Source organism: Erpetoichthys calabaricus, chromosome 11, assembly GCF_900747795.2.
Source record: "Erpetoichthys calabaricus chromosome 11, fErpCal1.3, whole genome shotgun sequence".
NCBI lineage: Eukaryota > Metazoa > Chordata > Cladistia > Polypteriformes > Polypteridae > Erpetoichthys > Erpetoichthys calabaricus.
Genome location: NC_041404.2, coordinates 44909817 through 44928397, shown reverse-complemented (window position 1 = coordinate 44928397; position 18581 = coordinate 44909817). Strand labels below are relative to the sequence as shown.

Below are 18581 nucleotides of genomic sequence, written 5' to 3'. Positions count from 1 at the left end.
AGACAGACATACAGACAGAGAGACATTGGATTTTATATATTATATATTAGTAAAGCTTCAAAATAATGTGCAGTTAAAGTCTCAACAGCATTCTCAGCATTTCTGGAGCTTAGTAGAGCCAGATAACTATAAGAATCTCCACCAAGCAGCTCTGAAAATATCTGCTTTGTTTGGGTCTCCATACCTCTGTGAGTCTGACATGAATGTCATGAAATCAAAGTTCAAAACAAGACTGACAGACGGACATTGAAATGACTCGATAAGAGTGAACCTCAGTGGCTCCACTCCACTGTCCACCTGCCTCTCTTGTTGACTCCATGCAGCGCCAGTCATCTGACTCACTAAAAAACACATCACACACACAGCTGGACATGTGAATAAAGTGACACAGTGACATGGAACAAAATGACAAAGGAATAAGTCATATCTGTGGATTTGGAATTGCATTGTTTTGTTTTGACAGCATTCATGTTTTAATTCAATGGTGTGAGATACACTAGAAAATGCATACAGACATACAAAATGCACTTGCAGGTGAACTAAATATTTTTTGTGATGTTTTAATGCAAAATGTGAGTTGTGGACACCAACATTTTGTAAATGTTTAGGCAAATCAAGCGTATTCAGTTTGTTTGGGTTGAAATAAGCTATGGGAATAAACGTTAGAAAACAGGAGTAGCTCTTGGGGGAAAAAAAAGGTTGGAGACCCCTGGTTTAGTAGATAATCCAAAGCTCTAATGTTATCCCCTACAAACTCACCTGTAAATGGGACGTTGTAACTTACAGCTTTTTATTGCCATTCTGAGTAGAGACGCAATCTTGGTTCTGTCTCATAGTTGGAGCAGCATCACGGGCAAACAGTTTCAAACTGCAATCTGTACTCCTTAATTATACCTTGCAACCTTTGTACTATAATTACATAACATAGGTTCAGAATTTAACTAAAACATAACATAAGAAAACCTAAGCCTGCAATATCATAGAGAAAAAGCCTTTTTTTAAGAGTGTCTTCTTCTTCTTCTTCTTCCAGTTCTATGTAGAGCTGACATTTTTGATCAACTGTCTCCAAACAGCTTGGTCCTTCTCCTCCTCCTCAGTCAGACCTTTTTCCTTCAGATCTTCTTTAACTTTATGCATCCACCTCTGTTTTGGCCTCCCTCGCTTTCTCTTCCCCTATTTACTTCCATTCCCATCACTCGTTTGTCTACATATTGATTGTCACTCCTCATCACATGTCCATATCACTTCAATTCACTCTCCTGTACTTTCTTAAATATCACTCCCTCTTTTGTTGCACCTCTGATTGTCTCATTTCTTTTTCTATTTTTTTTTTTTTGTAACTCCCCAAATCAATCTTGACCTTCTCTTTTCTACCACATTTAACTTTTCCATGAGCTATCTTTTACTGCCCATATCTGAGCTCCATACATCATCACTGGTCTTACCATTGTCTTAAAAACTTACCTTTAACCCTAATTCTTTGATCACACAAAACTCCTGATACCTTCTTCCAATTGTTCCATCCACACTACACTTGAAGGGTTATATCTGCATCTAATTTTCCATCTTGGACAACCACTAATCGTACAGATTGAAATTTATTCACTCTTTTCAATAGCTCTCACTGCCGGCTAACTTCTGAATCTTGATCATCATTAAACCTCATATATTCTATCTTCTTCCTATTTATCTTTAATCCTCTGTCTTCCTAAGTCTTTCTCCATTCCTCTAACTTCCTCTACACTTCCACGTTTCTTATGCTATACAACACAATGTCATCAGGAAAACAAATGCCCCAGGGGGACTGGTCATTTATCCCATGACTCAACGTATTCATAACCAGATCAAAGACATATGGACTTCAAGAAGATCCCTGGTGCAGACCTCCTTTAACTGGGATTTTGTCTGTTACCCCAACACAGTCCTCATTCCTGCATACATATCCTGGACAATCCTCACGTAGTTTGATATCCATTTCTCTCTTATGCACCTCCAGACCTCTGGACATGGCACTGTATCATAAGCCTTCTCCAAATCACTGAACACCATATACAATCCTTTCTGTTTTCTCTGTGCTTCTCTGTGAGCTGTCTCAATGCAAATACTGCATCAGTTGTTCCTCTCCTTGACGTAAAACCAAACTGTTCTTCCTCTATGGTGGTCTCCTCCCCAAGCTTTCTCTCTATAACTCTTTCCCAAATGTTCATTTTTTCAGTGTGTAATTAGAGTTTTCCTGATATTTTTTTTTTGTTTGTGTTTCTTTGAATATTTACTAAAGTTTTTAAAATGAACTATCTTGGACTGTGGATTTTTCATTTGCCTTGTGTTTGACTCAATGCTGGAACTTACTAACTCAGCAGCTGCTCACCTTTGGGAGCTTAGAAGAGATGTGGCTATTGTAAGAATTAAACAGATGAGTATTCAGTAGGCTTTCAACTATCAGGCATAACTTAGGCCCATTATGGGTGGACCAATAGTTAGAGTCCTTACATCAAACCCCGAGTGACTTGGGTTTCCACCCTAGCTTGGTCAATGCCTGTGTGAAGTTTGGACATTGTGTTGTTCTCTGGGTGGTCTAATTTCCGCACCTCAACCCAAAGTTTATCTGGCTGCTCTAAACCGGATCAGTGTGAGTGACTGGTGCTCTGTCCACTGGATGGCTGTATAATTATATTACACTGGCACAGCATAGACGTAAACTAAGATATTTTTGCTGATTAAAGTCCATAAGTTGATATTCATTTAATGTTGTGTCATCAATATGCACTTTATTAAACAATTAGGAAAACAATACAACATTACATGAAGAGAGCAAAATACATTTAAGATAATAAAGTAAAGTACTGTTGTGGATGTGACCAATGATTTTCTGATTCACATAGCTTACATATACCCATGAACTTCTCAGGGTGGTAAGAAAATGGATGAATGGATGGACTTTACTGGCCAGTAGCCACCATCATTAGTAACGTTTGACATTAAACTTAGGGTGAGCTTTACCTATCAAGCAGAATTCTTTCAACTTAATAGTGACTTATGTACTCAAGGACATCAGTGGAAATTAAGGAGAAGACCATTTTAGACTGACGCTAGGAAGCTCTTCTTTGCTGAAACAGTTGTGGGGATCTGAAGCAAACTGCCAAGATGCTGAGTTGAAGTAGAAATCTTGACAACCTTTAAGAAGAATCTTGATGAGATACAGGAACAGCTTAGCTATTAGCTAAACAGACAAGCTTGATGGACTGATTGGTCTCCTCTCATTTATCCATCCATCCATTTTCCAACCCGCTGAATCCGAACACAGGGTCACAGGGGTCTGCTGGAGCCAATCCCAGCCAACACAGGGCGTAAGGCAGGAACCAATCCTGGGCAGGGTGCCAAGCCACCACAGGACACACACACCCATACACCAAGCACACACTAGGGACAATTTCAGAATCGGCCATCCACCTAACCTGCATGTCTTTGGACTGTGGGAGGAAACCGGAGCACCCGGAGGAAACCCACACAGACACGGGGAGAACATGCAAACTCCACACAGGGAGGACCCGGGGAAGCGAACCCAGGACTCCTTACTGCGAGGCAGCAGCGCTACCACTGCGCCACCGTGCCACCCACCCTCTCATTTATCAAATTCCTTATTTCTTATGTTGTATTAAATGCACTTAATCCAATTTTTGGGCGTGGAGCTGGTGCCAGGAAGAAAACAATACCAGTTCATCACAGGGCAAGCTCACCTTTAGATCTACACATGGGGCCAATGTGCCTAACTTGTACGTCTTTGGGATGATAACCAGATTACCTGGAAAAACCCACTCAGATGCCAGGAGAATATGGGACTCTGAAGCTGTAAGGCAGACTCTCTTACCACTGTGCCACAATGAACTAAAAACCCAGCAGGTATTCATTGCACTTCAGTACTTCCAGTTGAGGTAAACTTCCAAAGGTCATTTTTTCTTACTACTGAGCAGTCACTTCACTCTGTAAATAGTGCAGCCTGATGTTGTGACACATGTGGTGCTTTCCCACACTTCTTATTGGTTTCAAACGCTACGTGCAAACAGCAATTTTTTTATTTTTAATAAATTTGTAAAAATCTCAAGTAAACTTTTTTCACGTTGTCATTATGGGGTGTTGTGTGTAGAATTCTGAGGAAAAAAATGAATTTAATCCATTTTGGAATAAGGTTGTAACATAACAAAATGTGGAAAACGTGATGCACTGTGAATACTTTCCGGATTTTGTTTTAAGATGCAAGTGTTGATAGAAGACCAAAGAAACTGCATATAGGACCTTTGCCTGTGTGAGTGAGGGGCAAGCTCTCAAGCTAGCGCATAAAACATATAAGCTGTCAAATAGCATTTAGAAGAATATTAGGGGTTTTCAATACTTTAGGCAATAAGATTAAAATACCACATATTATAATATTAGTTTGAGCACTATAGGGGCTTAAGAGTTGATTGTCGAAAGTTAGGGACTTTTTCCTGAACATGTGCCGTGACGTAAGCAGTAGCTTGGCCTCTATCAGACCACTGTGCAGCTGCATGCCACAACTTAACAGCGCTGGGCTCTTATATTAGCATGCACATTTATATTTAATTCAGCCAGCATTTAAGTTTATATGCCTTGTTATTGGTTTTAGAACTGCTGATTATTAAAAGGAGTTGCTTGACATCTTTTTAAGTGGCTTAGTGAGGCACTATTAATTACAGGCTGTTGCTTTTGTTTTTAATATGGCCTGTTTGCTTGCTAGGGCGGCACGGTGGCGCAGTGGGTAGCGCTGCTGCCTCACAGTAAGGAGACCTGGGTTTGCTTCCAGGGTCCTCCCTGTGTGGAGTTTGCATGTTCTTCCTGTGTCTGTGTGGGTTTCCTCACCATGGTGCAAAAACATGCAGGTTAGGTGAATTGGTGATCCTAAAATTGTCCCTGGTGTGTGCTTGGTGTGTGTGTGTGTCCTACAAAGATTGACTACAGAATTTACTTGTTTCTCAAAAGAGAGGTTACTGTCAAAAATAACACCAAGATTGCGGACTTCAGGTTTGCAAAAGACAGAAAAAGAGCCAAGAATTCCAAGACCAATTTGGGTTTTAGCTGATGCACCCACTATAAGCACCTCCATTTTATTTTGATTCAGATCAAGAAAATTATTAGCCATCCAGGATCTTAATTCAAAAAGACAGTTGTGGAGTTGATTTATTGCAGAGTTGCAGACAGGAATATAAACCTGTGTATCATCAGCATAGCAGTGAAAAGAAATGTTAAATTTCCTAAAAATAGCTCCAATAGGGTGAAGGTATAGAGAGAATAAAATAGGACCCAAAATGGATCCCTGAGGAACACCACATTTAAGAGGAGCAGTAGATGAAAAAGAGGAATTTAAAGTCACTGAAAATTACTATTCAATGTAATTTTCATATCATTTCTCATCATACTAATGTTTGAACTAACCTTGGTGTATTCTTCACAGAACAATATAATCGCTGAAACCTTAATCTGTTTTCTTCAAAAAAACACACAAAAAAGTTTTTTCTTTCTTTTCCCCAAGGCAAAAAATATCATAGCACCTATAAAAAGTATTCACTCCCTTAGAAGTTTTGACATTTTATTGATATGCAACTTCGAATCGCAGTGGATTTAATTTAGTTGTTTTGACATAGATAGATAGATAGATAGATAGATAGATAGATAGATAGATAGATAGATAGATAGATAGATAGATAGATAGATAGATAGATAGATAGATAGATAGATAGATAGATAGATAGATACTTTATTAATCCCAAGGGGAAATTCACATGCGGTGGGTTGGTGCCCTGCTCAGGATTGGTTCCTGCCTTGCACCCTATGCTGGCTGGGTTTGGCTCCAGCAGACTTCCTTGACCCTGTGTAAGGATATAGTGGGTTAGAAAATGGATGGATGGATGATGATGCCAGTAGGGGCACTTGCTCTGTGGTTTATGTGTGTCACAATGCCCCAGTGCAGTGACGGGGGGATTGTGCTGTAAAAATTAGTGCCGTCTTTCGAATGAGATGTGAAACTCAGGTTTGGACTCTCTGTGATCATAAAAGATTTGTCGGCATCTTTCGAAAAGAGTAGGGTTTTGTCCTGGCTAAATTGCCCACAATGGTCTGCTCGTTCTGCTCCCCTAATCATCTGCTGTCTCTAATTGGCCATCTCTATCACCCCTTCAACACCTAATAGTTAATGTGTGGTGAGCATAGTGGCAAATAATTGCCTGCAGACACATCACCCAGGTGGATGTCATTGGTGGGTGGTTGAAGTGGCACCCCACTGTCTATGTAAAGCATTTTGAGTAGGTTAGAAAAGTGCCAAATAAATGTAATTATTTAGGGATTTATTTTTTTAATTAATCAAGACAGTGTCAGAGAAATGATCACACTTCCTAAACATTGTCCTTCAGTGTTTCGGCCTGAGAGATGGCGTGCACACTGAAAGCAGAAATTCAGAAATTATGAAAGCTTTCCTCTGCACTTGAGGTTTGTGGTTTTATCAAAGTCAGCTAGACATCATCTTTCCCAGGCCAATGCGTTGAAAATTAGTAGGACACTTAAGAGAGAAACACGTAGGCATGTAGCATCCACAAGTGATGAAAATAGAAAATGAAAATGGTAGAGATTGGCACAACATCTTGACTTTTGAATTCTGAACTGTTGGGTGTAATAATGCTAGCAGTACATCCATTGTGCCAACTTTGTGAAACACATACCTTCCAATAATTGCTTCTTCAGTACCTTTCCCACCAATACATTTTGAGCCGATGTTCCGCTACAGTTGACGCTGTTTACCATATCATCTTCCAAGTCTGCACTCAACTTAGAATGGCATGAGGAGAGGGTCTTATATCAACAGTATTGGCTCCTCTGTCCTTTAGTAGTCCTTGCAAAGTGCAGTGCATCATTAGTGCCCCTCTGGTGGCTGGCAATTCCTTGCAAGACAGACATCCTGCCACAATGTTAGGGTTTGGTGATGTGAAAAAAATATAATTAATTCATCATTTAAGAATGAGAAATTTTATTAGATAAGTGTGTAATTGAAAGCTCAGACTGCGACTTCAATAAACTGGCTTCTTCATGGAATAAGACATGCATCCATCCATTATCCAACCCACTATATCCTAACTACAGGGTCACGGGGGTCTGCTGGAGCCAATCCCAGCCAACACAGGGTGCAAGACAGGGAATAAACCCCGGGCAGGGCGCCATCCCACTGCAGGGCGTGCACACACACGCACACACGCACACACACACCAGCCACACACTAGGAACAATTTAGGATCGCCAATGCACTTAATCTGTATGTCTTTGGACTGTGGGAGGAAACCGGATTACCGAAGGAAACCCACGCAGACACAGGGAGAAACTCCACGCAGGGAGGACCCGGGAAGCGAACCCAGGTCTCCTAACTGCGAGGCAGAATAAGGCATGAAGGACCAAATTAAAAAAAAAAAAAACCTTCAGCTTATCGCTTTGTCTGTTGTGTTGTCACCACAGCCTACTTTTGGGCACAGAAAATCCCAGGGATATTTGTCAATTTGTAAAGCATATTGGCTTTCTCTGTTTTACATTGAACTTCATCCATCAATCTCTTGAACCCACTGAATTCAGCTTGCTGCCATTAGGGAGCTGAAGGCCATCCCAGGCAGCACCGAAGTTCATCATTCAAAGTCACTTCAAGTCAGTTTCTATGGCCTCAGGTCTGTCTATCTAGCAGTTGACTCTTGCCATTAGAACATTAGACCAATGCAGATGAGAACAGGCCAATAGGCCCAACAAAGCTCGCCAGTCCTATCCAAAAAATTCTGACATACAGTATTAACAACATGTTGACCCAACAAAGATATTTCTCTTCTCTTCATATAAAACTTGGACTAATGAAAAATTTTGCCAAAGCGATGAACAAGGAAGGTAAAGGATTGCAGTAACTGAGATAGATTAAAGAATTAGTCTGAAAATTAATGGAGATTAAAGAAGTAGTTTGGCATCCGTGCCCTTGCCTGGGTGTAATGTCAATAGAACATTAGAAACAATCTAAATGAGAACAGGCCATTCAGCCCAACAAAAAGCACCAGTCCTATCCACATAATTCTTCCAAATAACATCAGGTCTAGTTTTGAAGGTTCCTAAGGTTCTACTGTCTACCACACTACTTGGTCACTTATTCCATGTGTCTGTGGTTCACTATGTGAAGAAAAACTTACTGAGGTTTGTGGGAAGTTTACCCTTAACAAGTTTCCAACTGTTCTTGTTGAACTCATTTTAAAGTAACAACTGGGATCTACTGGACTAATTCCCTTCATCATTTTAAACACTTCATTCAGGTCTCCTCTTCATCTTCTTTTGTTTACACTGTAAACTTCAGCTCTTTTAATCTTTCCTCATAACTCATCCCCTGCAGTCCGGGAATCTGCCAATTTGCTCTTCTCTGGACTTTTTCCAATGCTGGCTGTGTCCTTTTCGCCTGGACATCAAAACTATACACATTACTCCAGATGAGGTTTCACCAGTGTGTTTAAAAGCTTGAAAATAATTTCCTTTGATTTATACTCTCCACATCTGGGCGCTATATAATCTAACATTCTGTTACTCTTCCTAACGGCTTCTGAATGCTGTCTGGCAATTGACAGTGACAAGTCCACTATGACTCCTAATTCCTTCTCATGAGGTATGCTTTCAAGTTTCAGTTCCCCATTTGTGTGCATAGACCTCACATTTTTACTTCCTGTATATTTACATTAAATTTCATCTGCCACAAATCTGCCCAATCCTGTATGCTGTCCAAGTCCCTCTGTAATGATTCTAGATTATCTGCCCAATCCTCCTAGTTTGTCATCAGTTGCAAACTTAACCAGCTTGTTATTCATATTCCTGGTTTAAGCTACTGGAGATTAAGAGGCAACATGAATGTCATGTGTAAAACGATGAAGGGAATAAGTAGAGTGGCTGCCAGCTGTTACCCTATATGGCTAAAAGTCTGTGGACACCTGGTCATTACACCTATATGTTCTTCTTGGGCATTAAAATGGGGTTGCTCCACCAAATTTATTTGCTTCTATAACAGACTCTATTCCTCTGGAAAGGCTTTCCACAAGATTTTACAGTGTGTCTGCACCCATTCAGCCAAAAGAGAATTAGTGAGGTCAGGTACAGATGTGAGATGAGAAGACCTGACTGTCAATCAGTGTTACAATTCATTCCAAAATTGTTCAAATAGGTTGAGGATTAGGACTCTGTGCCGGTTTCTCTTGAGGTCCTCCATGTCTTTATTGACCTGGCTTTGTGCACAGGGGCACAATCATGCTGGCACTCTATTAACTGTTGTCACGAAGTTGGAAATGCACAATTGTCTAAAATGTCTTTGTATGCTATTGCATTAACAGTACCCTTCACTGGAATCACTCAAAGAATGAAAAACAGCCCCAAGACCATTATCTCTCCTCCACCACACTTTACAGCAGACACTATGCAGTCCAGAAGCTGGCGTTCTCCTGGCATCCACCAAACCCAGATTCGTCCATCAGACTGCTACCGTAGTTAGTGAAGCTTAATTCTTCCCACCAGAGAAAACGTTTTCACTGCTCTAGAGTGCAATGGTGTCGTGCTTTACACAACTCCCAGTGACAATTGACATTGCACATCGTGATCTTAGGCTTGTGTGCAGCTACTCAGCTAAGGAAACCCATTTCATGAAGCTCCCAACACACTCAGTTCTTGTGCTGCTGTTGCTTCCAGATGTGGTTTGTAACTTTTTTGTGAATGATGCCATATAGCAGGGGTCCTCAATTTCAGTCCTGAACGGCCGCAGTGGCTACAGGTTTTTGTTCTAACCCGGTTGCTTAATAAGAAAGCAATTCTTGCCAATAATTTAATTTGATTAGCTTGTTAGTGCTTTACCTCCACTATGTCAGCTCATTCTCCTATCCTGAATTTTCTTCCCCTTTCTAAGGATAGTGATTTGAAGGCTAAAATGGAGGAGTAATTCTTAGTCAATGACTTTTTTCTCTTTACTTTCCTTCCAAGTATTTAATTAAACCCAATAGTGCATGATAAATACACACAGAGGTGTAAATGGTTACAAGCTAAATGGAGAAATGCTAATCTCTTTTGTCATTTGCATGTTATGGCTAATAAGGAACAATTAAAAACCAAGAATACAGCTGTTTAAGACTAAAATAAGCAATAAGGGTTCAAAATCGTAACAAGCGAGACAACTAAAGTGAAGCAGAACAGTTACTTGAGCAATAAGTGGTTCTTATTAAGCAACTGGGTTGGAGCAAAAACCTGCAGCCTCCAGGACTGTGATTGAGGACCCCTGCCATAGAGGATGAGGTGATTTTTACAGACTATGTAGTTCAGCACTGGGTGGCCCCTCTCTGTGAGTTTGCATGGTCTACCATTTTGTGGATGAGCTTTTGCTGCTCCTCTATACTTCCGCTCCACAACAATAACACTTACAGTTACCCGGGGCATATATAGCAGATCTGTAATTACTCACTTGTGACAAAAGTGGCATCCTATGACAATGTCACTTTAAGTCACCGAGTTCTTCAGTAAAGTCCAATGTTTGTCAATGGAGATTGCATGGCCATGTGCTTGATTTTATGAATCTGTTAATAATGGGAGCGGCTGACACACTTGAACTCAGTAATTTGTAGGGGTGTCTGCATACGTTTAGCCATATGGTGTACTTTGAAGTAAATTCTGCAACAAGAACAAAGGGACCCCTTCATACAAAAAAAACCAGATACATATAACAAAATTACCAAGTAGTGTGGTGGAATAGCAGGAATTTAGGGACATTCAAATCTTAATGTGATGATATTTTAGAAAATATCGGTGAATACTATGAACAATCTGATCTTGTCACAATTACTTTAAGTCCAGTTCATGGACATGGTGGGCTGGAGCCTTTTCCTCCAGTAAGGAGTGCCAGTCCATCTCAGGGCCAACAGAAAGTACAACTCATTCAAATAATCTAACATGTTTGTCTATAAGATGTGGGAAGAAACTCTCACAGACCTTGAGAGAACATGCAAACTCCACAGAAGCAGGGATTGAGCTCAGATTGAATCCATTTTACTGGAGCTATGTGATAGCAGTGCTAACCACTGGACTCTTCAATGATGATGATGAGGATGATTGTTCTTTCTTCATAAATCAGTCCAAAGACAAACTGTACAAGTTATTAAAAATTAATAAAAGATTTTTTTTAATTGTAGGAAAACTATTCTTAACTCTCTGGTACATCATCGCCAGCATCATAGCGGCTGTTCTACTGAGCATAATTTGTCTGAGTGTGATCTTCTGCAAGACTACTCACAAAAAGAAACAAAATCTACCAGCACCTTCAATGGGTAAGTGACATTCACTGAAATAAAATACTTAGAGAGTAAAATGGCATATCAAGAGATTCAAAGGTCTCCAAAGTACTACTGTCCACCATACTCCTAAGTAACTTACATTGCGTATTCATAAATATATTGTAAAAGCAACAAAATGCATGCAACAGGGCATGGCTGCTCCAGTTTAATATACTTTTTTGCTGTAATTCATCAATAAATTGAGGAAGGGTCCAGGCATTGTGTCTGGTTCCAGATATTCCCTTTAGATTGTTTTTGTGAATAACTATAGAATTCATGTGGCCTTGTCATTTCCTGATTAGCTTTTTAAAGGGCAGCACCAGAGCCATGTCCTGCCATAAGTACGCTAAATAAGAGGCTCCCAAGTTTGGTCCTGAAGGACCACTCTGGCTGTCGCCTGTTTTACAATCAGTCAGTCATTTAATTTTGAAATTATCTCATTGTTTAATTGGCTAGTATTTTACTTTATTTTTCTCTTATTCTGCATTCAAAAAGCACAGTAGTGTAAGATTTACATTTCATAAAAATGTAGAATTTTTGCCATAGCATTTATCTCTTTTTTGTCATTTTCCAGTTAATTCAATTTTTGCTTCCTTAATTGCATTCTAAAAATGACAATTAATAATAAATGAAGTGGACACCAGGACTGACAACACAGGGCGGTGAAAGGCTGCAGTTAGTTGACTATCAGACCCACTAGTGTGCTCTTTAGTAAGTAATGGCTAGGGCACCAGGAAAACTGGAACAAAAAGCATGATAAGGATAATGAAAATCCTTAAAAATAAAGAGAAAAGCACTGAAGTATTTGGATGTTTTTCAATGCTAACTAAATTTAGAAATCCAGTTTTATCATTTTTGTAAGAGACTGGGAAATAACACATTGTTAAATTAAGTTAGCAGTCCACATGAACAGAAAAAAAGCACCATGACAATCCGTGTACTTGAATCATTGTTATAATGCCATTGCTGACACGAAATGCAACCATCACCATGCCCCAGAACTAAACAGATAGATAGAAAAGGAACAGTACCAGTTAGATAGATAGATAGATAGATAGATAGATAGATAGATAGATAGATAGATAGATAGATAGATAGATAGATAGATAGATAGATAGATAGATAGATAGATAGATAGATAGATAGATAGATAGATAGATAGATAATGTTGCTGCTGGAGTCGAATAAGGCCCTGGTTTTAAAGAAACCGACCCCTCCCCCCCTCCACCTGCATTCCTCCTTGCTTCCAACTGGCTTGCGTGCCCGCATTCCCGCGGATGCCGGCGTGAGCTCCGGGTTGCAGGGGAGGGGTCCAGGCTTAGGGATATACCCTGGCTGAGCTCGACTAAGGGACCGTTCTGCTCCCCCAGGTTGCGAGGCCCTCTTCTGTGCCTCAATGAGGTTCATCAGACCTTTCATATTAATAAAGTCTTTGCCCCAGACCGGCTGGGCGAAGCCGTGGGGTAGTGTCTCTAGGAGCAGGTAGCAAGCCACCTGCTCCACTATTTGGTAGGGCGTGTTTTCCTCTGGCCGTAACCAGTGCCCTACTGCAGCCAATAAAGGCCAGGCCTGCTTGAGGGTTGGCCACTCTGGGTCGAGTCTCCACTGTCTTACTTTCTTCACCTGTCAGTCTGGGGCACACCTAGGTGGAACTCGGAATTATACCTTCACAGGGAGACGGGCCTGAGTTGTCCGGTCAAGTGTGCCAGGAGCGGAGCCCGCACCGGGTCCTCCTGAATTGAAGGACACCCTCACCACCTGAAAACTCGGCCCCGGTACGCTCCCAGCTGGGTTCGTTGCAGATCCTGTCCCTTTCTCCTCCAGTATCCAACCATCCTGCCAACTACGCCAGTGTCAGAAACTCCACTCTGAGTAATAACAAGGTTTGGGGCAGCCACCCGTATATTTGGTATCCTGGCTGCAAAGTTACAAAAATGTAAACAGCACTGATGTGCACAAAACCGAGTCCAAAACACAACTGAGGGAATAGGGAAAAGGTGGTGGCTTTTAAAGGGGAAGACAGGAAGTGAGGTCAAAGGGGTCAGGCTCACAAGGGTCTTCAGCCATAGGCTCAAGCCCAGACGTGACATCACAGGGGCTGGAGCCAGCAAGGTCTTCCTCCATAGGCTCGGACCTGGAAGTGACGTCAAGAGGGCTAGGTGGAATCTCCTGTGCACTCTGCCACATCCCGGTTTGACTCGGAACTGCCCTTACTCAAGCCCTTTAGCAGCTTCCCATGCACACGTGTGTGATGATAGATAGATAGATAGATAGATAGATAGATAGATAGATAGATAGATAGATAGATAGATAGATAGATAGATAGATAGATAGATAGATAGATAGATAGATAGATAGATAGATAGATAGATAGATAGATAGATAGATACTATAATTAATATTAGGCAGAGGCTGCATTGTTCTACAGTACACACAAATGTCCACCTGGCCTAATCTTTGTCAGTGTTTCTCAACGATTTTAGTTTGCAACCCATTTTTTCCCATAAATGTCTTCTCAACCCACCAAAAAGAAAATCGAGTACAATCATCATAGTGGGTAGGGGTCTACTTAAGTGATTCAATGACAATCATCAGAGCGGGTAGATTCAAGGGTGATTGACCGACTATGTGACCCCCTCATGGACCCACCTACTGGCTACACAAAGTGCGTCATAACCCAGTGGTTACTTTTTACAATAATTCCTGCCATGTTCTTTGTCTTTCTCCTTGGCTTTTAGTTTTTCTTTTCTTAGAATTCTCTCCAGCTGTCCATGTGTCTAATGCACTCTTTTAAATCCAAGCCCTTTTTTTTTCCTCTAGAATTTTTAGGAAATTTCCAGGACCTTCAAGATCACTGTACAGTAGACGAAGAGCCCACTGCCAATCACTCCGACCAATACTTTGAAACTAACGAAGTGCAGGATCTCCCAGACCCACCAGACAAGCTGATGTTCAGCAGCTCTGAAGATGTGCAGGAGTTCCCAGAGGAGCTGGATCTCCCTGAGGCGCCTGATTTTGATAACTCTTTTTACATGGTGGAAGAGCAAGATTTTCAAGAGCCCGAGGGAGAATATCTCCCCGATTATATACCATCAGACGAGAGTCAACAGGAGGAACAGAAACAGAGTGAAGGCAGTGACAGTTCAGACTTCATGCACGAACAGTGCAACATCGTGCGCTACACCACAATCAAGTTTAAGACGTTTCGTTGTGATAACGCTGATGATTCTGCCCTCCAAGAAAATGAATGAACAAGAGTGAAGAGGGCATGATAATTGCATTCTAATTGTATTATTTTATTTGTGTTGTATTTTTGGATGATGTAAGCAAGATAATGTGCTTTTTTTAAATAGATATATAGATAGATAGATACTTTATTAATCCCAAGGGGAAATTCACATTTAATTTCAATTTAATTTGTGCTTAAAGGGCCTGCTTGGTTTTGAATACAGACAGTTGGATTTAAAACTGTACCTGCCTGCTTTGTAAAGTGCACTCAGTTCTGCACACGTCACCATATGTATTTTAAACTTTGCCACTTAGTGCATTTCATTTATTACCCCCAATTATTCGATTAAAAAAAAGTTATTTGAGTTTGTTTAAATTATTAATTAAATATGTATTATTATTAATAACTCATTTCCTTTTCATTTATGGTTCAATTCAAAGGTCGTCAGCTGGCAGTACTTGATTGGAGTTTGTGAAAGAACATGAGGTCCTAGCACTATGGAATAGACATATGGGATAAGGTACCAAATAGCGCAGAAGACAGTAGGACATTAGGGGCAGTCAAAACTCGACTTCATGTTATCTTGGAGAAGTTAAATGGATAGGATTGGTGAGCTTTTATGGGCCTTTCTAATATTCTACTATCGTCTTGTAATCACCCCGGGAATTTTGTGAGAAAGTGTGGATAGCTCTCCCTAAAATGGATTTGATCCTCCTGCTTGACTAGTGCCAGCAACACTTGGCAGGAACAATCAGCTTTACAAAATGAATGAAAAAACACTTCAAGGAAAGCAGTGTGTAACATGTAAGGCAAGAAATATTAAGTGCATAGACTCTGAATTTGTCTGTTTCTTTGACAAGAATAACGAAAACAGGGAAATATTAAAATACCAGAGCTTTGGAAAATAAAGCCAGCAAAGGTTGTTATATTTTTATTATATTGTTTTTGGGTCTTCCCAATTAACAGCGAAGTAAAAAAGAAGTCAAAAAACCTTTAAAAGAAAAGCACATGAAGTGTATTTTTAATTCACCCATGCAGGTCACTTGAACCCGTCTGCGTTCCAGATAGACGAGCGGCTCGCAGTCTTCAGTGTGGTGGTGGTGGCGGCGGCTGGGGAACGGGACATATTTCTTGTAACCCACATTGTCTGTTGAAACAAAATAATGTAGCATAACAGGAAGCCGTAAGAAAAGATTATTTCCTGCGCTGCCCTCTAATCTTAGGAAGCTATTTTTATGTTCAGCACTTTAAATTAATAATAGTTTCTATCAGATGGCAGTGACAAAGGCTGATTTTCTTGTAAATGACTCGGTAGAGTAAAAATATATGTGTTATGCTTATGCATTTCTTTTTTAGCTTTGAAAAATATGCGACAAATAATGCAGGTAAAAATGTGTGTTAGGGGTGCTAAAATGTGAGCTAACGGACGTCTGGGGCTACTTGGAAAAATGCCCAAACAAAAGTGAGGGATGATTATAGGGAAGTGTTTAAAGAAAAAATAAGGTTCAATTATCCATCCATTGCTCAGTCCATCCATCCATTTTCTGCATCTTATCCATTTCTGGGTTACATGGGGCAGCAATCTAAGGAAAGGTGCCCAGACATCCATTTTCCCCTCCAATTCCTTTGTAGGGATATTGAGGCTTTCCCAGGCCAGCTGAGAGATAAAATCTGTCCAGGGTGTCTGGGGTCTGCCCTGACGTCTCTGCGCAGTTGGACATGCCTAAAACACCTCCCCAAGGAGACATCCAGGAGGCATCTTAATCAGATGCTCAACAGGATCCTTTCCAGGCGTAGGAGAAGCTTTGAGTTCATCCCAAATGTTTGTGCTCCTCACAGAGTCTCCAAGGCAGAGTCCAGATGCCCTGCAGAGGAAGCTCATCTCCAATTCTTTCAGTTATTACCTAATGCTTGTGACCATAGGTGAGGGTAGGAACATAGCTTGATCAGTAAATAGAGGGCTTTGCCATTCAGGTTGGTTCTCTCTTCACCATTTGATGGTAGATGCTGTTCCAATCTGCAAAATAGGGTCCAGATTTATTTCATTATTTTACAGGACTACTAAGATAACCAAAAGTCACAGAGTTATGTACAGCAGTACAATAAAACCAATGATGTATAGAACTTTGTGGGCCAAAGTGCCAAAAAAAAACCAGGTCCTGTACATTTGATATTAAATTAAACTGAAATATACGTCAAGTGCATGACCTACATAAAGGTTCACTAGTCGTAATTAAGCTTGATGGAGTTGTTGGGGTGATAGCACCATTTCCCTTTCATTTCAATATCAAACAGGCAAGAGTATTAATAACAACTTGGTCAATCAGCTACCATGGAGTCACATTGGACCCCCTGTGACCACCAAGGGGGCACACTAACTCCCCAACACCTGACACAAGTCCAGCAACACGCGTTTTATTTACAGGTGGGAAACGCTTCCTAAACCGTTCCCACAAGCAGCACAGTACAATAAGTAAAACACAATAAACAAAGCACACAGCAATTCTTCCTTCATCCTTCCAACTCACTCCTCCTTCCCGACACTGGTTCCCACAATGAAGGCAGGCGGCTCCCTTTATGCTCCAGGGGGCTCGTTAGCGAAGTCTGGTGTAAGGTTCTGAAGCTTCTGCCTGCTCCCCCTTGTGGCATCCCCAGAACCCAACAGGGCTGTGCCAAACTACAACTCCCATGGAGCCCTGTGGAAATCTGAGATTCCGCTGCAATCTGGGTTTTTGGGGGGTTGGGCTTCGCCATCTAGCGTCCCGGGGGTGGCAGAGGCCTGTGTACATATGCCTCCCAGGTCCTTCCACTACAATCCGTCACACCCTCTACCCCGCCCCAACCCCCCATCCCCAAGGGCTCCAATGTAACTGCCCTGCCCACACTGCTTATAGTTATGCTTCTGAATAATACAAATTCTGATTTGCACACACACAACCATTCTTCCCTGAAGGGGGGAGGGGGGGGGGGCACATAGAAAAGCTGTTGTCATTTGTACATGGTGTGACTGTAGCCAGTGGTCTGAAGTGTGCCACTGTGATCTGTGAGCTTTATTTCCAGCACATTATTTTATTAAAAATAGGTAATTATGGCCATAAATATATACTGCTGAAAACACACAAATCAGCTGACAGGGAGGACCGGACAAGGAGATGAGAAGACACACGTAGAAGACGACTCAGGCAGGCAAGTGCTGATGTGCCATGTGTGGTGATGTTCAATATATGGCCAGGGGCCACTGCCAGCTGTTTAGAGGTTTCCCAAACTGATACTGCCATGCAAGCAACCTGACAAAGAGATGGAAAGAGACAACTGGGAACAACTCAGACAGGCCATTAAAGGAGAGTACAGTGGTCTGGTGGTCATTTTATGGTTTGCAGTAACCGTGTGCTGTTTTCTATTTATGCCAGGCCAGTCAAAAATATTGTACCCATGTTTGGAGAACCTTGAACTGTATAGAAGGCACAAAAACTCAGACAACTGCACTGCAATACACTCAGAGTTCACCTACCAATGGATGGATGACATCACTCCTGCCCATACCAAGGATGATATGCCTTCTGCACTTTCTCTCTCGCTCGAAGTGGGACAGCAGGAATCCTTGACTGCATCAAACTTTCAACAGTGGCTCTGCTTTATGAATTTTATATTATTGTGAATGTTAAGCTGATAAACAGAAGCTAAGTATATTCTCTCTTTAGTGTTACTGATATTTTCTTCCTTTTAAAATCACCACTTTACCACTAGGAAAAGGCAAAAGATCTGCACTGGCAATCAGAAAGTTGCCGGTTCGAATCCCTTAACCTGCAATTGCTGAGCACTTTGAGTAGTGAGAAAAGCGCTATATAAATGCAAAGAATTATTATTAATTATTATTATAATATGTAATTTTAAATTGTGAAGGATGACACACAGGGACCAACGTCCTGACCGGAACTGGTGTGGAATCCGTACCTGGATGGGACACCAATATT

At 41.1% G+C, this 18581-nt stretch overlaps 1 protein-coding gene across 1 annotated transcript in view; it reads left to right on the top strand.

Moving 5' to 3' along the window:
* LOC114660374 (titin-like) overlaps positions 1-15269 on the top strand; it is a 45041-nt gene extending 29772 nt beyond the window's left edge. The window contains exons 6-7 of the mRNA XM_028813041.2: positions 11238-11372; positions 14199-15269. Coding sequence (XP_028668874.2) covers positions 11238-11372; positions 14199-14629 — 566 coding nt within the window. The 3' untranslated portion in view covers positions 14630-15269. The remainder of the gene's footprint in view (positions 1-11237; positions 11373-14198) is intronic.
* The last annotated feature ends 3312 nt before the right edge of the window (positions 15270-18581 follow it).